Here is a 21,483-nt window from a genome sequence, read left to right as displayed (position 1 = left end):
AGAAGGATTTGGGAAGATGTTGATTAAAGGGTACAGAGTTAGTAATGCAAGATAAACAAGTTCTGGAGATCTAATGTACAACAGTGTGTCTATAGTTAACAATATTGTGCTGCATACTTGAAATTTGCAAAGAGGATATAAGTGTTAAGTGTTCTCAAAACACACACAGATGAAAACTGTGTGAGGAGATGGGTATGTTAATTCACTTGATTGTGGTGAATATTTTACAGTGTTTACATATATAAAGTCATCAAGTTGTACAACTTAAATACATATAATTTTAAATTGTCAACTATATCTCAATAAAGCTGATAGGGGAAAGAAAATGACTAGACCAGATTTGCATTTTGAACATTTCATTATTACTGTAAGTTCATTAGAATTTGGTATTCCTCAAGGCTTTTTTCTGTATCTTCTCTTCTCACTAAAATATTCTGCTTGAGATTTCACTTCATGGCTTCTGTTTCTATAGACCAAAATCTAGTTAGATAACTCTTCTCTGATGATTCGTGGGAAACTTAAATACATGTCAATTTTAACACAATTAATATTGAATTCACCCTTTATTGTCCTTCCCAAACCTTCATCTATTTGATTTATATATATATTTGAAGGAATAACACCTGGTGCCACCATCTTTTAATTTACTCAAAGTCAAAAACCTGAGACTCATTCTTCCCTTTTCTGTCTCCTGTATTCCCCACATCCAATTCACTGGTATTGTATATCTTACCTACCATATGCTGCTCTCAGTTCTGTTCTCCTCTATACTAATGCTTTGTCTATTACATCCTCTCTCATCTGGTCTGTTGCAGCACCTTGTTTATTTGCCTTCTTACCTCCAGTCTTATTTTCTGCCAAGGAACTTGACTGAAGCTGGAATGATCTTTCAGAAGTCAAATTGGATCATATCATTGTTTTGTTTGAATTTCTCGGTGTTCATTATGACCTTAGTTTCAAGCATAAACTCCTTAAAATGAAACAGAAGGCCATATAGGACCTGGCTTTTGTCTACATTTTTAGCTTCAACTCTTCCACCTTCAGACACTCTCTACTCAAGCTTCTTTCAGTTTCCAGTACTCATCATCTTGAAAACTGATAAGAACGATTAGGAAAATGTTTCAAGAATAAATATTTCAAATCCCTTCTTTAAAAAAAAAAATTCTCTGTGTTCCACACATCTTTCACTTATTATTTGTTCTGTACACCCCAAATGCTTTATAGTAATTTTTAATGTACAAAAAGGGGTATTTGAGCTATCACCAGCAGTTATTGATTATCATTAACTGCATAACTATACTTAATATTATTTATTGGTCATTTATTTCATGTATGCCATTGATTCTAAAAGTGAGTCTATAAAATATCTAAGTCTACTTTATGTTACACAGAAGTAAAATTATCAGTTCATAGATTTTCTGGCCTTGTAAAATTAGTTTAGAAGTATTCCCTCTTCTTCAATATTAGTTTTCTTGAAAGAGTTTAAGAAAGATTGCTATTAGCTCTTTAAATTTTTGGTAGAATTCAGCCATGAAGCTATCTGGTCCTGGGCATTTGTTTGATGGGAGACTTTTAATGACTGATTCAATCTCCATAGTTATTATTGGTCTGTTCAGATTTCCAACTTCTTTGTGATTCAGTCTTGGTAGGTTATAGGTTTCTATGAATGTATCCATTTTGTCTAGATTGCCCAATTTGTTGGTATGTAGTTGTTTAGAGTAGTGTCTTATGATCCTTTGTATTTCCATGTTACCTGTTATAATGTCTCCTCTTCTATTTCTGATTTTATTTGAGTCCTGTCCCTGTTTTTCTTAGTCTGGCTAAGGGTTTGTCAGTTTTGTTTAGCTTTTCAAGACAACTCAGTTTTAGGCCAGGTACAGTGGCTCACGCCTGTAATCCCAGCACTTTGGGAGGCCGATGCTGGAAGATCACAAGGTTGGGAGTTTGAGACCAGCCTGGCCAATATGGTAAAACCCTGTCTCTACTAAAAAAATACAAAAATTAGCCAGGCATGGTGACACATGCCTGTAGTTGCGGCTACTCAGGATGCTGAGGCAGGAGAATCACTTGATCCCAGGAGGCGGAGGTTGCAGTGGGCTGAGATCGTGCCACTGCACTCCAGCCTGGGCAACAGAGCAAGACTCTGTCTAATAATAAAATAAAATAATTAAAATATAATAAAATAAAATTCTGTTTTATTGGTTTTTGCATTGTTTTTCCAGGCTCGATTTTCATTTATTTATACCCTAATCTTTGTTATGTTCTTTGTTCTGCTATCTTTGGGCTTGTCTTCTTTTTCTAATCCTTTGAGCTATAATGTTAGGTTGTTTATTTGAGATCCTTCTTCCTTTTGGATGTAGGCATTTATTGCTACAAACTTTCCTCCTAGAACTGCTATTGCTGCATCCCATAAATTTTGGGATATTGTGTTTCCACTTTGTTTTTTGTCTCAAGATGTTTTTTAATTTCTCCTTTAATTTATTCTTTGACCCAGGAAGATAGGGCCATATGCTCCTTCAGGAACATATTGTTTAATTTTCACGCACTTCTTAATTTTCCGTGATTCTTTCTTTTATTGATTTCTAGTTTCATAGCATTGTGGTTGAAAAAGATACTTGAAATGATTTTAACCTTAAATGTGTTAAGACTTTTTTGTGGCCAAACATATGATCTATCCTGGAGAATGTTTCATGTGCACTTGAGAAGAATTTCTATGCTTTTGGAAAGGAATGTTCTGTAAATATCTATTAGGTTCCTTTGGCCTAAAGTAGTTCAAGCCCAATGTTTCCTTATTGATTTTCTGTCTGGAAGTTTTATCCAATGTTGATAGTGGAGTACTGAATCTCCTGCTATTATTGTGTTGTAGTCTATGCCTCTTCAGACTTGTTTACTTTATGTATTTATGTGCTCCAATTTGGGTGCATATATGTTTGCCATTGTTACATCCTCTTGATGAATTGGCTCTTTAATCACTATATGATGACCTTTATTGTCTTTTTTACAGTTTTCGACCTAAAACCTTTTCGGTCTAAGATTAGTGTAGCTATCTTTGCTCTTTTTGTTTCTATTTGCATGGAAGATCTTTTTTTCCATTCCTTTAGTCTATGAGGGTGTTTTAAGGTGAAAACTGAGTCTCTTGTAGGCAGCATGTAGTTGGTGCTCACTTTTTCATCCATTCTGCCTCTCTGTATGTTTGACTGGAGAATTTAAAACATTTACATTCATAGCAAAGAAGTCACATGTTGAGACAACTCGTAACACAACCTCTAAGAGCTGTAAGCATTTAAGTCTAACTGTAGAAATAGAAAATCTGAAAAATTGAAATAAGGTCCTTCCTGAGATAGTCACTTTCATATATGTAAGCTCATTTTTTTAGAGATTATATGACCAGTCTTCTTATCTGTTCTTTTAAATAAAAATTCTGTCATTTTATTTCTAAAAATAATTATAGAATAATGGTGTGTTCAGCAGGAGCCTGGGAACAAATAAAAATTATATTTACCCACAAAACAGTTCGAGTTTTAAAAATGGTATCTACTTGTTCAGTTAGCCAGTAAGCCTGGTAGAGATAGGAGGAGATTTCAGGAGTGTGTGTGTGTGTGTGTGTGTGTGTGTGTGTGTGTTTTAGTTTGAAAGCTACGTGAGGTATTCAGTTCTTGTATTCAGTGGATTTATCAAGAATTATAGACAGACTAGAAATTGCTTCTCAGAATGATTATACCTTTTCTAATATCACCTACTGATTTTACAGTAAAACTCTAGGCTACAAAGGTTGAGATGAGAAGATAATTCACTTTACTTGACTCTTAAAAATAGCATTGTCAACCATTTTGTGATGTCTCTCTCTTCATATGTTGGGCTGTTCTGAAAAGATAAACCTCCACTTGCTTTCATGACAGTAGATAATAAATTGATACAATTCAGCTGAGAAGTTGAAAAATGCATTGAAAATAATGGGGCATAACATTGTAGGGTTAACATTTATTCATAGATGATGCAATTAAATAAAACAGGCATTAACTTCAAGGTCAGTAAGTAAAGTAATAAAATTGAATATTTTAATTGAATTGTAATTGCTTCCCATTGATACATGCAAGTAAAGTAAAATAGATGTCAGCTCTGCAAATTATGGTTCTTCCTCCTAATTAATTTCTTAATTCTGCATGGAGTTGTCAGTGCCTAGGTCTTGTTGTGGGTTTATTCATCCACCCAGCTTCCATCAAGTAATGTCTGTATGACATGATGAAATGGCTAGGTGTCAGGGTTTACAGTAAATTTTTTCTGTACTTTGGCAAAAATATTGTTGGTAACTCAAAGTAACATATTCATGTATTAGAGTTAAAATGTACTTTAACATTGTCCTGGATCCTATGGATCATAATCTGCATTAATATTGATATTTCTTGATATTGATATTTATGTTAACATTAACTAATGTAATTGTCTCAGTGATTATAAAGGTTTTTATAGGGAGATATATACATAAAGACTCATATTCCATAATTAACTGGCTCAAGAAGTAAATTGTACTGACTGCTAGGATTTTGATGAAGCACAATTTGTGTCTGTTCACAACCCAAGCTTTACTAGAAAAGAGACACCTAAATTGAATAAATTTAAAAAAAAAATCTTTTGCAAGGACTGAGGTAAATTGAAGCTTTTAGATAAAGTTGAATTGCATTGAAAAAGCCAATGAACTGTTGTGGCTTTTTCAGAGGCTTTTAATAGCTCCTTCAAAGGTTTTAATGTAATGCAGTTTTATGTAAAATAAAATAAGAATGATGATGTTACAAAGATTAACAGAGAGATTTTTAAAGTATACTAAAATTGTGTAGGATCTAGATACTAGGGTTTATTTAAAGAAAAAGAAAATTGTGCCTTTTGGACGAGCTGCATTTACCAGTTGAGTGGCTACTAATTAGAAATTGAAAATGGAATGGATGTGTAAGATGGATTTTAAATTTACTGAGATATTATTATATATTAATATACTTTAAAATGATTTTATAGGATAGAATTATTTGAGTGCAAATATATTGATATATTAGCATCATTCTTTAGTTGTGCTTAGAAACATAAGTGGGTTCTTGTTGGTAAAGTAGAGATGCTGTGATGTCTATCTTTTGTGTTAAAATTTAACTCAGACATTGACTTTTTTAAAATGTTTCTCTCTGAGCCATTTAAAACAAAAATTTAAAAATAAGTCTATTGAGAAATATATTTTATTAATGCTAATATGACCCTGACCTTCCTTTCTCAATTGAGAAGGATCATTCAGAAATCTTTGTGTATATCATCTAATTAGAAAATACCAAAACCAAAATACATAAAATGTAAAACTAAAATCTTAGAGCTTCATAATTATAGATAAGCTAACAATTTTTCACACTAAAGAGATCTGTTTTTTCAGATCTTTGTTTTAAAATTATTTTAATAATCATCTTATATTTAGGGAAATGAAAGTAAATATTATAAACACTGTGCATACAATGCTTAGATGTTGATAGATTAGGAAACTTGTGGAATATGGGGAAGTGTAAGAAAATTAAGTATTCATCTTTAATTATACTTATAAAAACAATTACTATGAGTTTTTGTTTTCATGTATTAATAGTTTGATATTTATGGAATCATTGGTGTGCTAAGCATTAAAGAATTTCTTGAGGAAACTTCTGTATCCAAATATATTCTGGGGTAGGATGAATAATCTTCCTACAACATCCCTAACATCCCTGATATCATCTGATGCTTAGTAGTTTCAGATGATTTAGAAAAGATCTCAAAGATCAGGGTGGCTTCAGGCCATTGCTTTTGCAAGGACAGTAACTGGAATTGCTAGGAATCTCTGGATTTTATCCAAGAAAATATGTTCTGTAAACAATCTGCAGTACATGGCATATGGACAGTGATCATGAGGTCCCCAATGACTTGTCACTTTCTAATGAACAGAAAAATTGAAGCAAAGGCAGACTGTGCTCAGGTAAAGTATTCAGATATTCAGATAAAGTAACCAGCAAGGCATCAGGAGAAAAAGACCTTTGTAGTTATTATAATCAAGTACAGTGGAACATGTTAGCCTGATAGAAGTAAATATTATAAGCTGTGTTGAATTCAAGTATAAAAATCCATTCAGAAGAGTATGCAGGCTATTATATTCAATTTAAACAAGTAGTTTCATTACTAAAACCTAGACATTTTATGGAAAAGAATTATAGTCTGTTTAAATAGTATCACATCATGATATAGGAACACCTAAATCATTGTTCTTGCCAAAAAAGCCTACCTAAATCACCTGGCATAACCTCTGAAAAATATGTTTTAAAATTGTTTGTTTCTTACATCCTGCTAATTCCTTGGTTTTAGATGTCCTTTGAAACCATCTTTCATGTATGTGAAATGCTTCTGCCCTGTGTAAAATGTCTAAAACAAGCTTATTCAACCCATGGCCCAGGATGGCTTTGAGTGCAGCCCAACGCAAATTTGTAAATTCTCTAACACTATGAGATTTTTTTTATTTTTATTTTTCCAGCTAATCAGCTATCATTAGTGTGAGTATATTTTATATGTGGACCAAGACAATTCTTCTTCCACTGTGGCCCAGGGGAGCCAAAAGATTGGATACCCGTGGTCTAAAACCTCAGGCCCATGAATCATAGCAGCATATACACCCTTACTAAACTTTACCCAGACCCTATTACCAAACCTGTAGATACGCATGAAGCTTATTTTATTATTAGCTCTGAGAGAAAAGAAATTTGGCTCTTAAATATTTTAGATAGTTTCTAGTTGTACAATAGTCTCCTTTTGTAGTGAAATTATCTCTAATATGTCTCAGGAAAATATTTGAAAATTTTTCTCTAATGTTTTAAATGTTATTTATTTCAATGATTTTAGCTTCCTGGAATTTGTAGTGCTTAGCCCAAGCTAATGTATTGAAAATATTTTCATGAATACAGAAAAGTGTTTAAATGACCAACTAATTTTTACCAAGCTGTAACTGTGTGAAGACCACAGGTTCATGTGGAAAGTGTGTTCAGGGTGTTTTACATTATTTACTGACTCATATTTAAAGGCAAGCCAAATGACTTTATCCACTGTGGAATACAGCCATCTCTGAAATGAGATATAACTGCTGTTTCTATACTTTAACAATTCTGAACTGGGGCTTGATACTGTACGATGAATTAAAAGACTGCAAGAAAAATGAGATCTTATGGTGCCTACCTGTGTAAAACTGTATGCTCTTAAATTCCCTTTTATGCCTTACAGGCATATATTTGCATATATTTACTTCCAGGCTCATGCATAGAGTGCAAAACACAAATTCTCAGATTCAATCATGGGAGACTTTTTAAATGATGCCCTAATGCTGACTGTGATATATGTATGTGTTGTTACACACACACACACACACACACACACACACATACCACACACACAGAGTTGGAGGGAAAGCTAAAAAGTGACTTCCAGCCATGCTGACCTTGTATATTCATGCTTTGGATTTTAACAAATTTCCCAAACCCATGGCAGTCATAGATAAATATAAGAAGGAAAAATGTGAAAAACATAATTGTGCTGGAAAACATTGTAAACATCTCTGTTAGCTAGAAATGAAAAGACAAAAAGTAGTGAACAGGACTGAAGTTGTGCGCTGTAATGTAGGGATCCAGGAAGCAGGCCGAAGCAGTTGGGCGGTCATGTCCTGTGGGGAAGCAGAAATGGGAAGTGCCCTACATGAGGGAGAACCTCAGAGAGATCAAGAAAAATATAAAATCCATTTGTTTAAAAAAGTAGTTATTAGAAAAATAAATCGCCCAGAATGAAGCAGTAACAGAGTGATGTGAAAACCAATTAGAAATTTTAGAAATGAAACATAAACATAGTCATGAAAAAAAACCTCAGTGGGTGGAATAAATGCTAGTCACGTCAAAGAGAGAATGAGTGCAGTGGAAAAAAAGAGAAAAAGTAATTCACCAAGAAGGCATAGAGAGAGCAAAAAAATAGAAAAAGCCACAGAGAGAGGAAAAAAATAGAAAATGCAATTAAAAAATATGGAAGCTAGATTGGGAAATTGCAGTATTTGTATAATATGTGTTTCAAGGAAAAAATAGAAGGCAGAAAAGCAGATATAACTGAAAATACCCTAGATTTGAAGAAAGACATGAGTTTTTGAATTGAAAGTACACATTAGGTGCTGTCCAGTACTAATTAAAATAAACATATGCCTGGACACCTTGAATTAAGATTGCAAACTGTAGAAGGTATGTTGAAAATTGTGTCATAGGTATGTTGAAAATTGTACAATCTAGCATATAGAAAATAAAGATTCCTTATATGGGAGCCACTATCAGACTGACATCATAATTTTCATTAGGAACCGCAAATGCCAAAAGTAACATATTGCAACTAAACTATTGTGACAGAAACATAGAGACATTATGAGACCTGTAAAAACTAGGAGAATATACCACTCACAGATCTTCAGTGAAAGAATAAAGAACAAACTTCAGTTAGAAATAGATTGATTCAAGGAGAAATGAATGACAAACAATAGTGAGCATAAACATTGTAAACTATGTTGATAACCTTAATTTTTCTTGCTAAAAATAATGGAAAAAAATTCAACACAATAATAACTGAAATGGTGAAGCCTGTGTAGTGTCTATTTAAAACATACTAAGTTCTGGTCTAAAGGATGCTGAAGATAGTTAATACATTAAGACTTTAAAACTATGGTTTTGAATGTATGCAGAAATTCACAGATGATTATCTGAAAAGTAGAAATTCACTCTATAGCATTCTAATTAGCAGAGTAAAACATTAAAATAATTTTCAACTCAGTATGAGGCAGAAAAAAAAGAAAAAGATATAAAGCTTAATGTAACAGAAAATTTATACTAAGATGCTAGAAGCAGGTCCAGCCATATAACATAAAATTATTAAACTCGGTTCTTTAGGGTCATATTTATAAGATTGGGTGAAACAAAAGAAACCCAATTATATGTGGGCATCTACAACAATACAAAAAATTTGAGAACAAATAATGGAAAATATATATATGGAAGATTAACAAAAGAAAGCTGGTGTCGCAGTGTTCATAGAAGACATATAGATTACAAGATAAAAATCTGATGGAGATGAAAAAGTCACTACTTAATAAGCAGAGTAATTCTTTCAAAAAGTTTTAGAAATTATGAGTTTGTGCACATATAACAACATAGCTCTCAAATATATTAAGGAAAAATGACAGAATTATAAGAAGAGATTATTAAAACCAAAATCATAATGGGAGTTTTTTTTTTTACCTTATTATTAGAAACTGATGGTTCATGGATATCAAAAATTTTTAAGGCCATAAAAGATTTGAAGAGCAAAATTAACAAGTATGGTCATGATTTTACGTGTTTGGGTACAGAATCTTGCTTTCAACAGATAGAAAACACACTTTCATTCAAGCACAGATGGAGCATTTATAAAATCTGATCATGTTCTAGACCACAAGGAAACTTTACCAAATTTTTTAATTTTATTTTGTTAAAGCAGTTGTGGGTTCACAGCAAATTAAGAGAAATGTACAGAGATTTTCCACATACCCTGACCCCATACCGCCTGAGCTCCCCCGTTATCAGCCTCCCCTGCTAGAGTGGTACATTTGTTAAAATTGTTGAACTTACAATGACACATCATAATCACCCAAAGTTCATAGTTTACATTAAGGTTCACTGCTGGGATGTACGTTCTATGGGTTTTGACAAATGTATAATAACGTATTCATCATTACAGTATCATACAGAGTATTTTTCTACCCTACAAATCCTCTGTGCTCTGCCTGTTTAACCTTGACTGCCCCCTGCCCAAAACCCCTGGCAATCACTGACCTTTCTACTATCTTCATAGTTTTTTCTTTTCCGGAATGTCATATAGTTGGAATTATACAGTATGTAGCTTTTTCAGATTGGCTTTTTTCACTTAGTAATACACATTTACATTTCCTCCATGTATTTTCATGGCTTGATAGCTGCTTTTTTTTTTTTTTTTTTTTTAGCACTGAGTAATATTTCATTGTCTGGATGTACACAATTTACTTAGTCATTCACCTACTAAAAGACATTTTGGTTGCTCCAGATTTTCACGATTGTGAATAAAGCTGCTATAAACATCCATGGGCAGGTTTTTGTGAAGACAAAAGTTTTGATACCTTTGGGTAAACACCAAGGAACACCATAGTTGGATCATCTAGTAAGAATATGTTCAGTTTTGTAAGAAACTGCCCAACTGTCTTACATGTATTCCCATTACAAAGTGACTGTACCGTTTTGCATTCCAATCAGCAATAGTATTGCTTTACATCCTTGCCAGCCTTTGGTGTTGTAAGTTTTCCAGATTTTGGCCTCTATAATAGGTGTGTAGTGGTATCTTCTTGTTTTATTTGCATTTCTCTGGTGACATATGATGTGGAGGATCTTTTCATATGCTTATTTACCATCGATATATCTTTAGTGAGGTGTCTGTTAAGGTCTTTTTGCCCGTTTTTAAATTGGATTGTTGTTTGCTTATTGTTGATTTTTAAGAGTTCTTTGTGTATATTAGATACTAGTCCTTTATCAGATGTTCTTTTCTCTCAGTCTATGGCTTTTCTTATTCTTCTTACATTGTCTTTCACAGAGCAGAGGTTTTTAATTTTAATGAAGTCAGCTTATTAATTGTTTCCTTAATGGATAATGCTTCTGGTGGGGTGTATTAAAATACCCCATAACCAAGGCCATCTAGATTTTTTTCCTGTTATAGGAATGTTATAATTTTGCATTTTACCTTTATGTCTACAATCTATTTTAAGTTAATTTTGTGAAGAGTGTAAAGTCTGTGTCTAGATCCATTTTTTTTTTTTTTTTGCCTGTGGATATCCAGTTATTTCACACCATTTGTTGACAAAACTGTCTTTGCACTATAGTATTGCCTTTCATTACATTAACTTTTGTAAATGAATCTAGGCCAATATATGTAAATATGAATGTAAATATCCAAAATTAAATCATTTATTTCATGGCCGACTTGTGACATGTGATTTTTTTCCTGGCTGATTAGTCTTGGTGTATAGAAAGCATTCATGTAGCTCACACTTGTCTCCCGCACTCCATCACCAATGTAAACGCTACTGTTATGTCAGTTTAATATCTTTATTAAAGGTTATGCACATGCTGTTGGCACAGTGATGATTTTTCAGAGTTGTCTGTATCTTTACTTGAAAAATACATTGTTGCAAAGGAGTCATTGAAATGAAATCTCATTTAATTTAATAATGCAATTATTTGTGCCCATATGCTACTATTAAGTGAATTAATACTTAAGCATAACAGTCTACTGCTATTTTCTACTCTTACTGTCTAAGTAAGAAGTTTGAAGTTTAAATAAAATAGGGATAAATCAGAAAATTAATGCTGTTGTCCATCAGTAAAATAAACTGTAACCATTAAAATACAAAGAATTAAAAGTTTAGGTATTTGAAATGATACTCTTTTTTTCTATCCTAAAATTCCAGACATTTTTCTATCCTCAAAATGAGTAAAGGAATTGAAACAATGCATCTGGTAGTTGACACAGTGCAATTGAAATAAATGGAAACTTAGTTTTCAGAAGCAATAAAACCAGTTACCCAAGGGGAATAGAAAAGTAAATACTAGCAAAGTACATTTTACTTTATGAGCAAAGCAATTAAAATATATACACACTGCTTTCCTAGGCAAGGAGGGGCCAAGGGAAAGGGAATGTGTCTTTAAAGTTCCTATCTGATAGTTATCTTTAAAAAATTTAACCTTTCTTGGCAGGCTTAGATCCTGATAAGCATCTTGGGAAAACCCTGGATCAAATGGAGCCATATCTCATAGAGGTAAGAATTTATACTAGATCTCAAAATACAGTCATCTAAAGGAGAAAACAAAATAATGCCATGATATAATGATTACAAAATGTATTTTATTTTAGAAAAAATCAAATACATTTATAGTATATTTATGAAAAAAATAAACTTCAAATGGAAATGAAAATGTTTAAATTATAAAAATTAATTACCAACTTGTTAACCCAAATATAAGACACAGTTATACCTAAAAAGAAATTGCTCTGTCAGAAAGTCTATTTTTATTAAAATGAACACTATATTCTATATAAAATGTGCTATACTATTAAAGTATCTGATAGTTTGTGTGATCACATGCTTTGTCATCAGAAACAGGAGTAGAAACTTTCTTTAGAGATTAATGTAACCCCTTCTCTTTTACCAATTAAGAAACTGACTTGCAGCATAGTAAAAAAAAAATTATCCCAAGATTTCAAATTACTCTACTTAACTTCTTATTGTGAAACCCTAAACATGTTTTAAACATTAAATATTCAGTTGTTTTCATTTACTCTTTCTATTCACTGTACTATATTTTATTAGAGTTTTAGAGCAAATGTTGTGTTTAGTATGGCAATGCATCATTAACTAGAATGTTTAATTATTACACTATGTGGGGTATTTATATTCTATCATGATGATGGAAAAAAGAAAATCTCTCTCCTATGAAAGAACCTATCTCTTTTAACAAGTTACCATTTTCTTTTCCCATGCTCTTAATTCATCAATATTGTCTCTGGGCTGTTTTAATACCATTGCTGTTGTTAGCAGTTACACTTTTCAATACCTTCATGGGTTTTACCTTTTTGGGGGAGTTATTTGTAATTGATTATTTTATGGTTTATCAATCAATATGTACCAAATGCCTAGAAATCTCTGAAATGTTATTTTTATAGTGTTAATTCCTTAATAATTATTATTAAGCATCTAGTATATTCCAGGCAGATAGTAAAGATTAAAAGAAAAATGAAATGATTATATAATTGTGACAAATTGTATTTGGTTTCTAGATAATTTGGTGTCATTTATTTAAGTCAATTTATGGAACATGGTTGCTTTCTATGCTTATCTGATAGGACGTTTCTCACAGCAATTTGTTCTGTAGCTCCATTATATCATGTTTACATCTGTTCACTGCCATCAGACTAAATTTAGCTTCTACCAAAACATTGTATAGATTTATGGAAATGAAAGAAAAATTCAGAAGTGAGAGACTGGCGTTAGCCAAAGTATTGGCCAAAAGAGCTATTTCCAAAATTTGAAGTCATAAGTTTAGATTTTAAGTGTGTTGATATTCTTTGTAGAAAAGGGAAACAAGGTTTTGAGAAGCACCATGATGTTGATTATGAGTTAACCTTCGTATTACCATAGGATGTTTAAACACAAAATGCAAAATTCATTTTATTCAATGATTCTTTAGCAAGTTCCTCAACTTGCTCTGGCAATCTTACATTTCCCTAGAATTATTTTCTACCCATTCTCCATAATGGCTATTTTATTCCTTCTCCACTGTCCTAAAATTTAAAATCCCTTCACCTTACCCCTTACTTTAAGTGGATGACGCATCTTCCTTCACAGAGGAAATAGGAGCCATGATTTAAGAGATCGCACTGCCTCCCTCCCAACTCCAGCACCACCCCTACTAATTTCCCTGTACCTACACCTATCCTTGCTTACTGTAACTGGGAGAAGTGTTCTTTCTTCCTTATATGGCTAAGGCCCTACCTGTGCTTGGATCCCGTTCACACCTGCCTTCTCAGAGACATTGCAGTCAACCCACCCCCTCGACTGTCTTCATTCTCAGTCTCTTTGTCTCCTTCACATCAATATTGGAACATAATACAGACTGTCCCATCCTAAAGACCCCCTTTCTCCACCCTAGTTTTTCTCTGACTACCTCTCTTTCTTCTTTGCTTCAAAACCAAAATATATAGAAGTGTTATCTGTATTCATTGTCAGTACTTCTTCATGTCTGAGATGCCTCAAGTACCTGGAATCTGTCTTCTCATTCTGCCTCTAAACGGATACAGCTGTGACCGAAATCACTCACGATACCCATTTTGCCAAACACAATAGATACTTCTTAGTCCGTATTTCCCAGTTACAGACGCATCTTGAAATGCTTCTAGTTACACTGATGGAACCACACTTTCCTCGTTTTTCTGCTTTCATTCTGGATAGTCCTGCTCTTTTACTGATTCCTAGTTTAGGCTCCATTTTCCCTCTAGAAATTTTTTCTAGGTAATCTCAATCGCTCTCTTGACTTTATTAGCTATATTCTGATGACTCCCAAGTCTTTGTGGTCCATATTTATCAGCGAAACTTCAGTGCCCACAGATACCACAAATTCAGTCTCTACATACTCGATGGTAGCCTTGATATCCATCGTTTTTTGCCATTCCTTTTGTCATCACCTTAATTCAGATGCCTGTTACTTCAGGCCTAGAATAATACTGACACCTCCAAATTTGCCTCTACCTTCTATTTTATTTTCCAAAGAATTCTGTTTGCTTCTTGCCCCAAGATAATCGTTCTAATATATTCTACTGTATTTGTGTCACTCAATCAAAACTTTAAATGAGTCCTCATTGCCTACAGACAAAAATCCAAATTCTTTAGACTCCTCTTTCCCTCATCTGCTATATCTAACTCATTAACATGATCTTGTCTGCTCTATTTCCAGAATATATTCTATTATAACTCCAAGCTCTTCTCACTGTCTCTACTACTACCACCATACCATAATCACCTCTTGTCTGGAATACTACCTCAACCTCTAACTGGTCTGCTTACTTCCACCATTGCCCTGCCGTGATCCGTTATTTATATAGATATCAGAATGATATTTTTCAAGTGTAAATCAAATCATATCCCTACTTTGTTTAAAATGTAAGTGGGTTCTTATTGCAATTAGAATAACATCCAAACAGCGATAGATCACAACTTGTGAGAGCCTATATGATCAGCATCCTATCCATCTTTTCAGGCTCATCTTCCACGGTTCTCCCATTCTCTGTCTCATTCCCTTAGCTGTAGCCGCATAGGTCTCTTTATTACTTAAACACACTTTATTCACCCTTTTTCTCATTAGGACCTTCCCCTGCCTGAAATGTTTTGTCCACAGACTATCACTGGTTAATACCTTCTCATTATTTAAATGATAATTTAAATGCCACCTCCTCAAAGCAGCTTTCCCTGACTACTCTAGCTAAAGCAGATCTCTGCAAATTATTTTATGTGTTCATCTGTTCACATGTATATTATCTGCCCTGTACCATTAGAATGTAAGCTCCAATAATCTTGCCAAGATTTTGGCAGACATTAGTTCTTTAGTTCTTTCATTCAGTAGCTTTTCATCTCTCCATCTATTCATTCATTCATCTCATTTTTAAATTACTGAATATTTGTTGAGGATCTATTATCTGACAGATGCTATGGTGAACACTAAGTATACATGAGGAGTTAAACAAACAAGATACTTCTTCTTGAAAAGTTTACAATTTGCTATAGTTGTTTTCAGACCTGAGGGTGTAATTCACTGGAAACCGTCTTAAAACTGCATGAATTCTTTTTCCATCCCCACAAATTTCTGCTCAGAGGGACCAGGGACCAGAAATCTGACCTTCAAACAAGCACTAGGTAATTCTGTCACATTAATACAGTATGTAATCTAGTTTTTCAATATCACTGACACATTTTAGCTCCTGTCTTTCTAGATTTCTCTGAAAGAGTATGTTCCTTCTTGAAACTGTCATCCATTGGCTTCTGTGAGGCTACTCACTCCTGAAATCTTCCTGAGTACTTCCTTAGCTTTCCTTTGGGGCTTTCTATGTATACTCCACCTTTTATATATTGTAGTTCCCTTCATAGCCTTCCTCCTGTGGTGATCTGAAATAGTCCCATGACATCAACTACGAGTTTTATTCTTGTAATAACTAAGTCTGTTTCTTCAACATTGTCCTGTGTTCCAGACATGTATATGTATTCAGCTGTACCCCCACACTGTCATCTATTAAATGTCCCCAAGCCCCTCAACCTCAACAGCAGAACTAAACATTTCTTTCTTATCTATGCCATTTTTATGTTTCCTGACACTGAAGGGCTGGCCCCATTGTCTACTCAGTTGTTCAAGCCAAAAAAGGAAATTGTAATAAGTAACTTCATATACTGCTTTGTTCCTAAGAACCTAAGTTCTTTTAATTCTACCCTTCTTAATATCTTACTATTTCCTCCCTTTTCTCCTCACAATCACCACATTGGCATCTCTTGTAGATTATTGCAGCAGTCGTCTAGCACAAGTATCTCCTCCCTGTCTTGCACCTTGTCAGTCAGTAGTCCACAGTACCATCATGATATATATGAAATGCAAAGCTAATCATATATCACACTTTCCTTATAGACTTTGGAGTTGCTCCCCATGCTTCAAAATAAAATTTCAACTCCTTACCCTGACACAATCTGTCCTTGGGGGAAAATGAGGCTTGTAAGATAGGTAGTCAATGGAATAACTCCCTATGCTTCATCAATTTTGAACTATCAGTGGTTTCCCTACGGTGAATATCTGTTCCTACCTCCATGTTATCCTTCCCTGTCTGCATGTGTTATCCCTTCACCACTCTGCTAAATCTCTCTTTAAAATCTCAATTCAAACCTCATTACTGTGAGGTTTTCTTGCTTAAATAAGCTTTCTTTGAGCTGCTATTTTTCTCTTGTCTCATGGCATGTAATATTTATCATACTATTTTTTCTTTTAAATAGTGTGTATTAAAAATAAAATTAAAACGTAATATGTGAAAAATAAATTCAACACAATAAAATAATGAAAAGTCTTCCAGTGACACCAAGCCCCTACTTTTTCTCTTCTTTCCCAGAACAATCACTCTCTTCTGTTCTAATATATCTCTTTAGAAACATTCTTTTGCATATAAAAATATATATGCATGTGTTTATTCATTTTTATCTAAATTGGTATGTGCTATACATATTACTTTTCACATACATATGATTATGTTTGTTCCATATACATATCATTTACATTTTACCACATACAAACCTAGGCTAATTGATTTAACAATATATTGTGTTTCATTACATAGCTATGCTATCATGTATTGAACTTAGTCTTTATTGATGTACTTTGTTGATTTTTTTTCATGTCTTTTGCTATTATAGATAATACTGGAATGAACATTGTTGTACATATATTTTGGGCCCATGTATTAATTAATCTGTAGGATAAAATACTAAAAGTCAAAATGCTGGATCAGAGCAGGTTTTATGTTTTAAAAATTAATAGATATTTGAAGATATTCATTTCCACTGGAGGAATAACTTATATCAAATGAACTCTCTAAATACAAACAACCAGAAAAGGCATATGAAATTGGAACAAAACTAATGTGTGAAAGCATTAGAAAATTATAAAAATTGCAATAAGTTGAGGGACCAGAATTCCAGAGAGAATAAAAGCCCTAAGCATTGCCTCTTTAAGGTATTTTCTGATTTAAGAAATGATGCAGAGATGCCAAAAGCTCAAGAGAACACTGTAGCTGAGAAGCTGATTAGGGCTTTCAGTAGTTTCACAGGGCTAGGGAGACAACAGCTGTCATTCAGGGAAAACCAAACTGGAGTGGACCTGGTTAACCCTCCAAGTTTTTAGCTGGGACCCCTGAATGGACAATACCTCCTTAGGAGTAAAGGTAAACTAGAAATAGTCCAGATCTTGCAAATACTTATATCCAGTTTTGAGTTGTATTAATGCTAGACTGAATTAAAGTGATCTGATTCTACTCTTACATCTGTTTTTCTCTGGAGAAGGATAGCATGATTCAGAGCCTCAAATTATGTCTAAAATAGTTTGCTTACAATTTACCCCAGCAATCACTAGTTGCCAGGCATATCAGGAGACTAATGAAATAACTGAAAACTGAGAGAAAGGCAGATAATAAAAATAGTCCCAGGGGATAAATCGGATGAGAAGATGAAGTATTTTAGGGCAGAATTAGAACCTATATGACATAATCCAATGGAATTCTAGAACTTAAAAATACAATACCTGAAATTTAGAATATAATACGTGGATTTACTAGTAGATTAGATACAGCGGTTTAGACAGTTAATGAACAGTTAAGATAGGATGATATAAAATATCCAGACTGAAGCACAGAGACAACAGGAATATAAGAGATGTAAAGGAGAGGTGTTTATTGTACAGAATGGAGGAGAGAGATGATAGAACAGAAGCAGTGTCTGAACAGATATTACTACAGAATCTACTTGTGAGTATCATTGCTGATTTTGACAAGTAGTCTTCTCAGGATGATAAAAATTGCCCTAAATGAGAGGGAAGGATATTAATAGATAATTATATATTTTGAACAGGAATTTTTTCTTGATAGTTACAGAAAATTATGCAAAGCAATATGAGTCTTTTCTAACTTCTCTGTGACTTCTGCATAGACAAATTCTGCATAAAATTTGTGTGTACATGAGGTCTCCATAACATGAGTGCTTAATAAATGTTTACACATGTATCAATTTTGTTTTTCATCTCATTCATAACACCTATCTCACACAGCCTAGGTTTTAATTCAAACTCCCTAGGCTTTTCACTTCTTTTTTTTGTTTCATTTTTGCATATGCACATAAAGGAGCCTCAGTCAATTGTCTGATATACCTGGAGCACAATGATTCTAATATGAAAGCAGAATAATTCATCTGTAAAACTTTATCTCCCTTCTGCATTAGGGAGTATTATTTGTTTAGCTTACTACCTCTGACTCCATCTTTTGCATCACTATCTAAGACAAATCATATAGTAAAGAATGCCTGTATCTCCTTTTCTTTATGAGTAATGTGATTAATCTCATTAAGTGAAATGAAAAATAAACTGCATACTTATTTTTCAACTGGTTGAAACAATTCTCATGAATAGTTAAGGAATCCCAAAGAAGGATAGAAAACAACCTTTAAACTTGGAGGGTTTGGAGAGAAAGGAGTTGGTAGAGGAGAACCCATTTTATTCACCTGCCTCAATGCATCAATGCATCTGAGACACCTCTTGTGTACCCCTTGTGTAATATGGGTGGACATGACTTGTTGGCTATATCAATGTTTTAATACATTACTATATCCAAGAATTACTATTTCTTAGTTAAGGGAAGTTTTACATGTTATAATGGTTTCCCTGACACAAATTGCTATTTAATTGTGAGAAGTGCAGACAGGTTTGTAGCAGAGGTGATAGAGACAAGATGACACTTTGGGGCAAGAGTCCTTTTCATAGTTCATTCAGATCACATGGAGCAAGAGGCAGTATGGGACACTGATCAGCAAGACACCACTCTACCCAGGTGCCCAGGTATGAATTCCAGTTCTCTTGCTTACCTGAAATGTTAATCTAGTTAGCTTCCCATATGTAAAATGGAAGTAATAACAGTGAAATAGCCTATAAGGTACTTAGCTCAGTATCTGGTACATTCTAGGTGCTTAACAAATGTTAGTAACATTTACTATTGTAAGATATTTTCAAGCCTCATGGTAACCTCAAATTGAAAAACTTACAATGAATACACAAAAAATAGAAAGCAAGAAATTAAAGCATACCACCAGCAAAAGTCAGTTTCACTAAAAGGAGGACAAGAAAGAAGAGAAGACCAGAAGACCACAAAGCAACCAGAAAACAAATAACAATATGGCAGAAGTCTGCCCCAGCTTATCAATAGTAACATTGAATGTAAATAGACTATACTGTCCAATCAAAAGACATAGAGTGGCTGAATGGATGAAAAAAGAAGACCCAATGATATGTTGCCTACAAGAAACACACTTCTCTATATTTAAAGACATACTTTTAGGTACGTCCATAAATGTACACATACACTGAAAATAAAGGGATAGAAAAAGACTTTCCATGCCAATGGAAACCAAAACAGAGCAGGAATAGCTATACTCATACCAGACAACGTAGATTTCAAGATGAAAACTGTAAGAAGAGACAAAGAAGGTTATTATATAATGACAAAGGGGTCAGTTCAGCAAGAGGATATAACAATTGTAAATATATACGCACCCAACCCTGGAGCACCCAGATATATAAAGTAAATGTTATTAGAGCTGAAGAGAGAGATAGGCCCCAATACAATAATAACTGGAGATGTCAACGCCCCATTTTCAGCATGAGAAATGAAGAAACATCACACTTCATCTGCACTATAGATAAAATGGATCTAGTAGATATTTACAGAACATTTTATCTAATGGTTGCAGAATCCACATTCTTTTCCTCAGCACATGGATCATTCTCAAGGATATACCATATGTTAGGTCACAAAATCAGTCTGAAAACATTCAAAAATAATTGGAGTAATACCACATACCTTATCTGACTAAATGGAATAAAACTACAAATCGACAACAAGAGGAATTTTGGAAACCATACACACACGAAAATTAAACAATGTGATCCTGAATGACTAGTGGGTCAATGAGGAAATTAAGAAGGAAATTGAAAATTTCCTTGAAACACATGCTAAAGGAAACACAACCCACCAAAACCTATGGGATAAAAAAAGCAATATGAAGAGAGAAATTTATAGCTATAAATGCCTACATCTAAAAAAGAAGAAAAACTTTAAATAACAACCTAACAGTGTATCTTAAAGAACTAGAAAAGCAAGAGCAAACTGAACCAAAATTTAGTAGAAGAAAAGAAATAATAAAGATCAGTGCAGAAATAAATGAATTTGAAATGAAGAAAACAATACGAGATCAATGAAACAAAAAGTTGGCTATTTGAAGATTTTTTAAAATGACAAACCTTTGGCCAAACTTTGAAAACAAAGAAAGATAAAACCCAAATAAATAAACTCAGATATGAAAAAAATGAAATATTACAACTGATACTACAGAAATTCAAAGGACCATTAGTGACTACTGTGAGTAGCTATAAGCCAGTAAATTGGAAAATCTAGAGGAAATGGATAAGTTCCTAATGCAGACAATTTACCAAGATTGACCCATGAAGAAATCCAAAACCTAAGCAGACCAATAACAAGAAATGAGATCAAAGCTGTAACAAAAAGTCTACCAGTAAAGAAAAGCCCAAGACCCAAGGGCTTCACTGCTAAATTCTACCAAACATTTAAAGAAGAGCTAATACCAGTCCTAATCAAAGTATCCCAAAAAATAGAGGAAGAGCAAATATTTTCAAACTCATCCTATCAGGTCAGTATTACCCCTATACCAAAACCAGACAAAGAAACGTCAAAAAAAAAAAAAAAAAAAGAGCACTACAGGCTAGTATTTCTGATAAATATTGGTGCAAGAATCCTCAACAAAATACCAGCAAACTGAGTTCAACAATACGCTTAAAAGATTATTCATCTGAGCAAGTGGAGTTTATCCCAGCAATGCAAGGATGGTTCAATATACACAGATCAATCAGTGTAATACATCGTATCAGCAGAATGAAAGACAAAAACTTACTATCATTTCAATTGATGCTGAAAAAGCATTTGACAAAATTCAATATCCCTTCATGATAAAAACCCTCAAAAAACTGGGTATAGAAAGAACATACCCCA

General features: G+C 33.5%; 1 protein-coding gene across 24 annotated transcripts in view; it reads left to right on the top strand.

Moving 5' to 3' along the window:
- DPH6 (diphthamine biosynthesis 6) overlaps positions 1-21,483 on the top strand; it is a 452,678-nt gene that overhangs the window by 125,113 nt on the left and 306,082 nt on the right. For 22 of the 24 annotated variants that reach the window (XR_012414753.1, XR_012414752.1, XR_012414744.1 and 19 more), the window contains one exon: positions 11,829-11,890. The exons of the other annotated variants lie outside the window; for them this stretch is intronic. Coding sequence is in view for 3 of the 22 variants with exons in the window: in XM_073995460.1 (XP_073851561.1) it covers positions 11,829-11,890 (62 nt within the window). In the remaining 19 variants the exon portion in view is untranslated. The remainder of the gene's footprint in view (positions 1-11,828; positions 11,891-21,483) is intronic. 24 annotated transcript variants of the gene reach the window in all.

The sequence above is a fragment of the Macaca fascicularis genome, chromosome 7 (genome assembly GCF_037993035.2).
Source record: "Macaca fascicularis isolate 582-1 chromosome 7, T2T-MFA8v1.1".
Lineage (NCBI taxonomy): Eukaryota > Metazoa > Chordata > Mammalia > Primates > Cercopithecidae > Macaca > Macaca fascicularis.
Note: the sequence above shows the minus strand (reverse complement) of the source record. Positions and strands in the feature narration are given on the sequence as shown.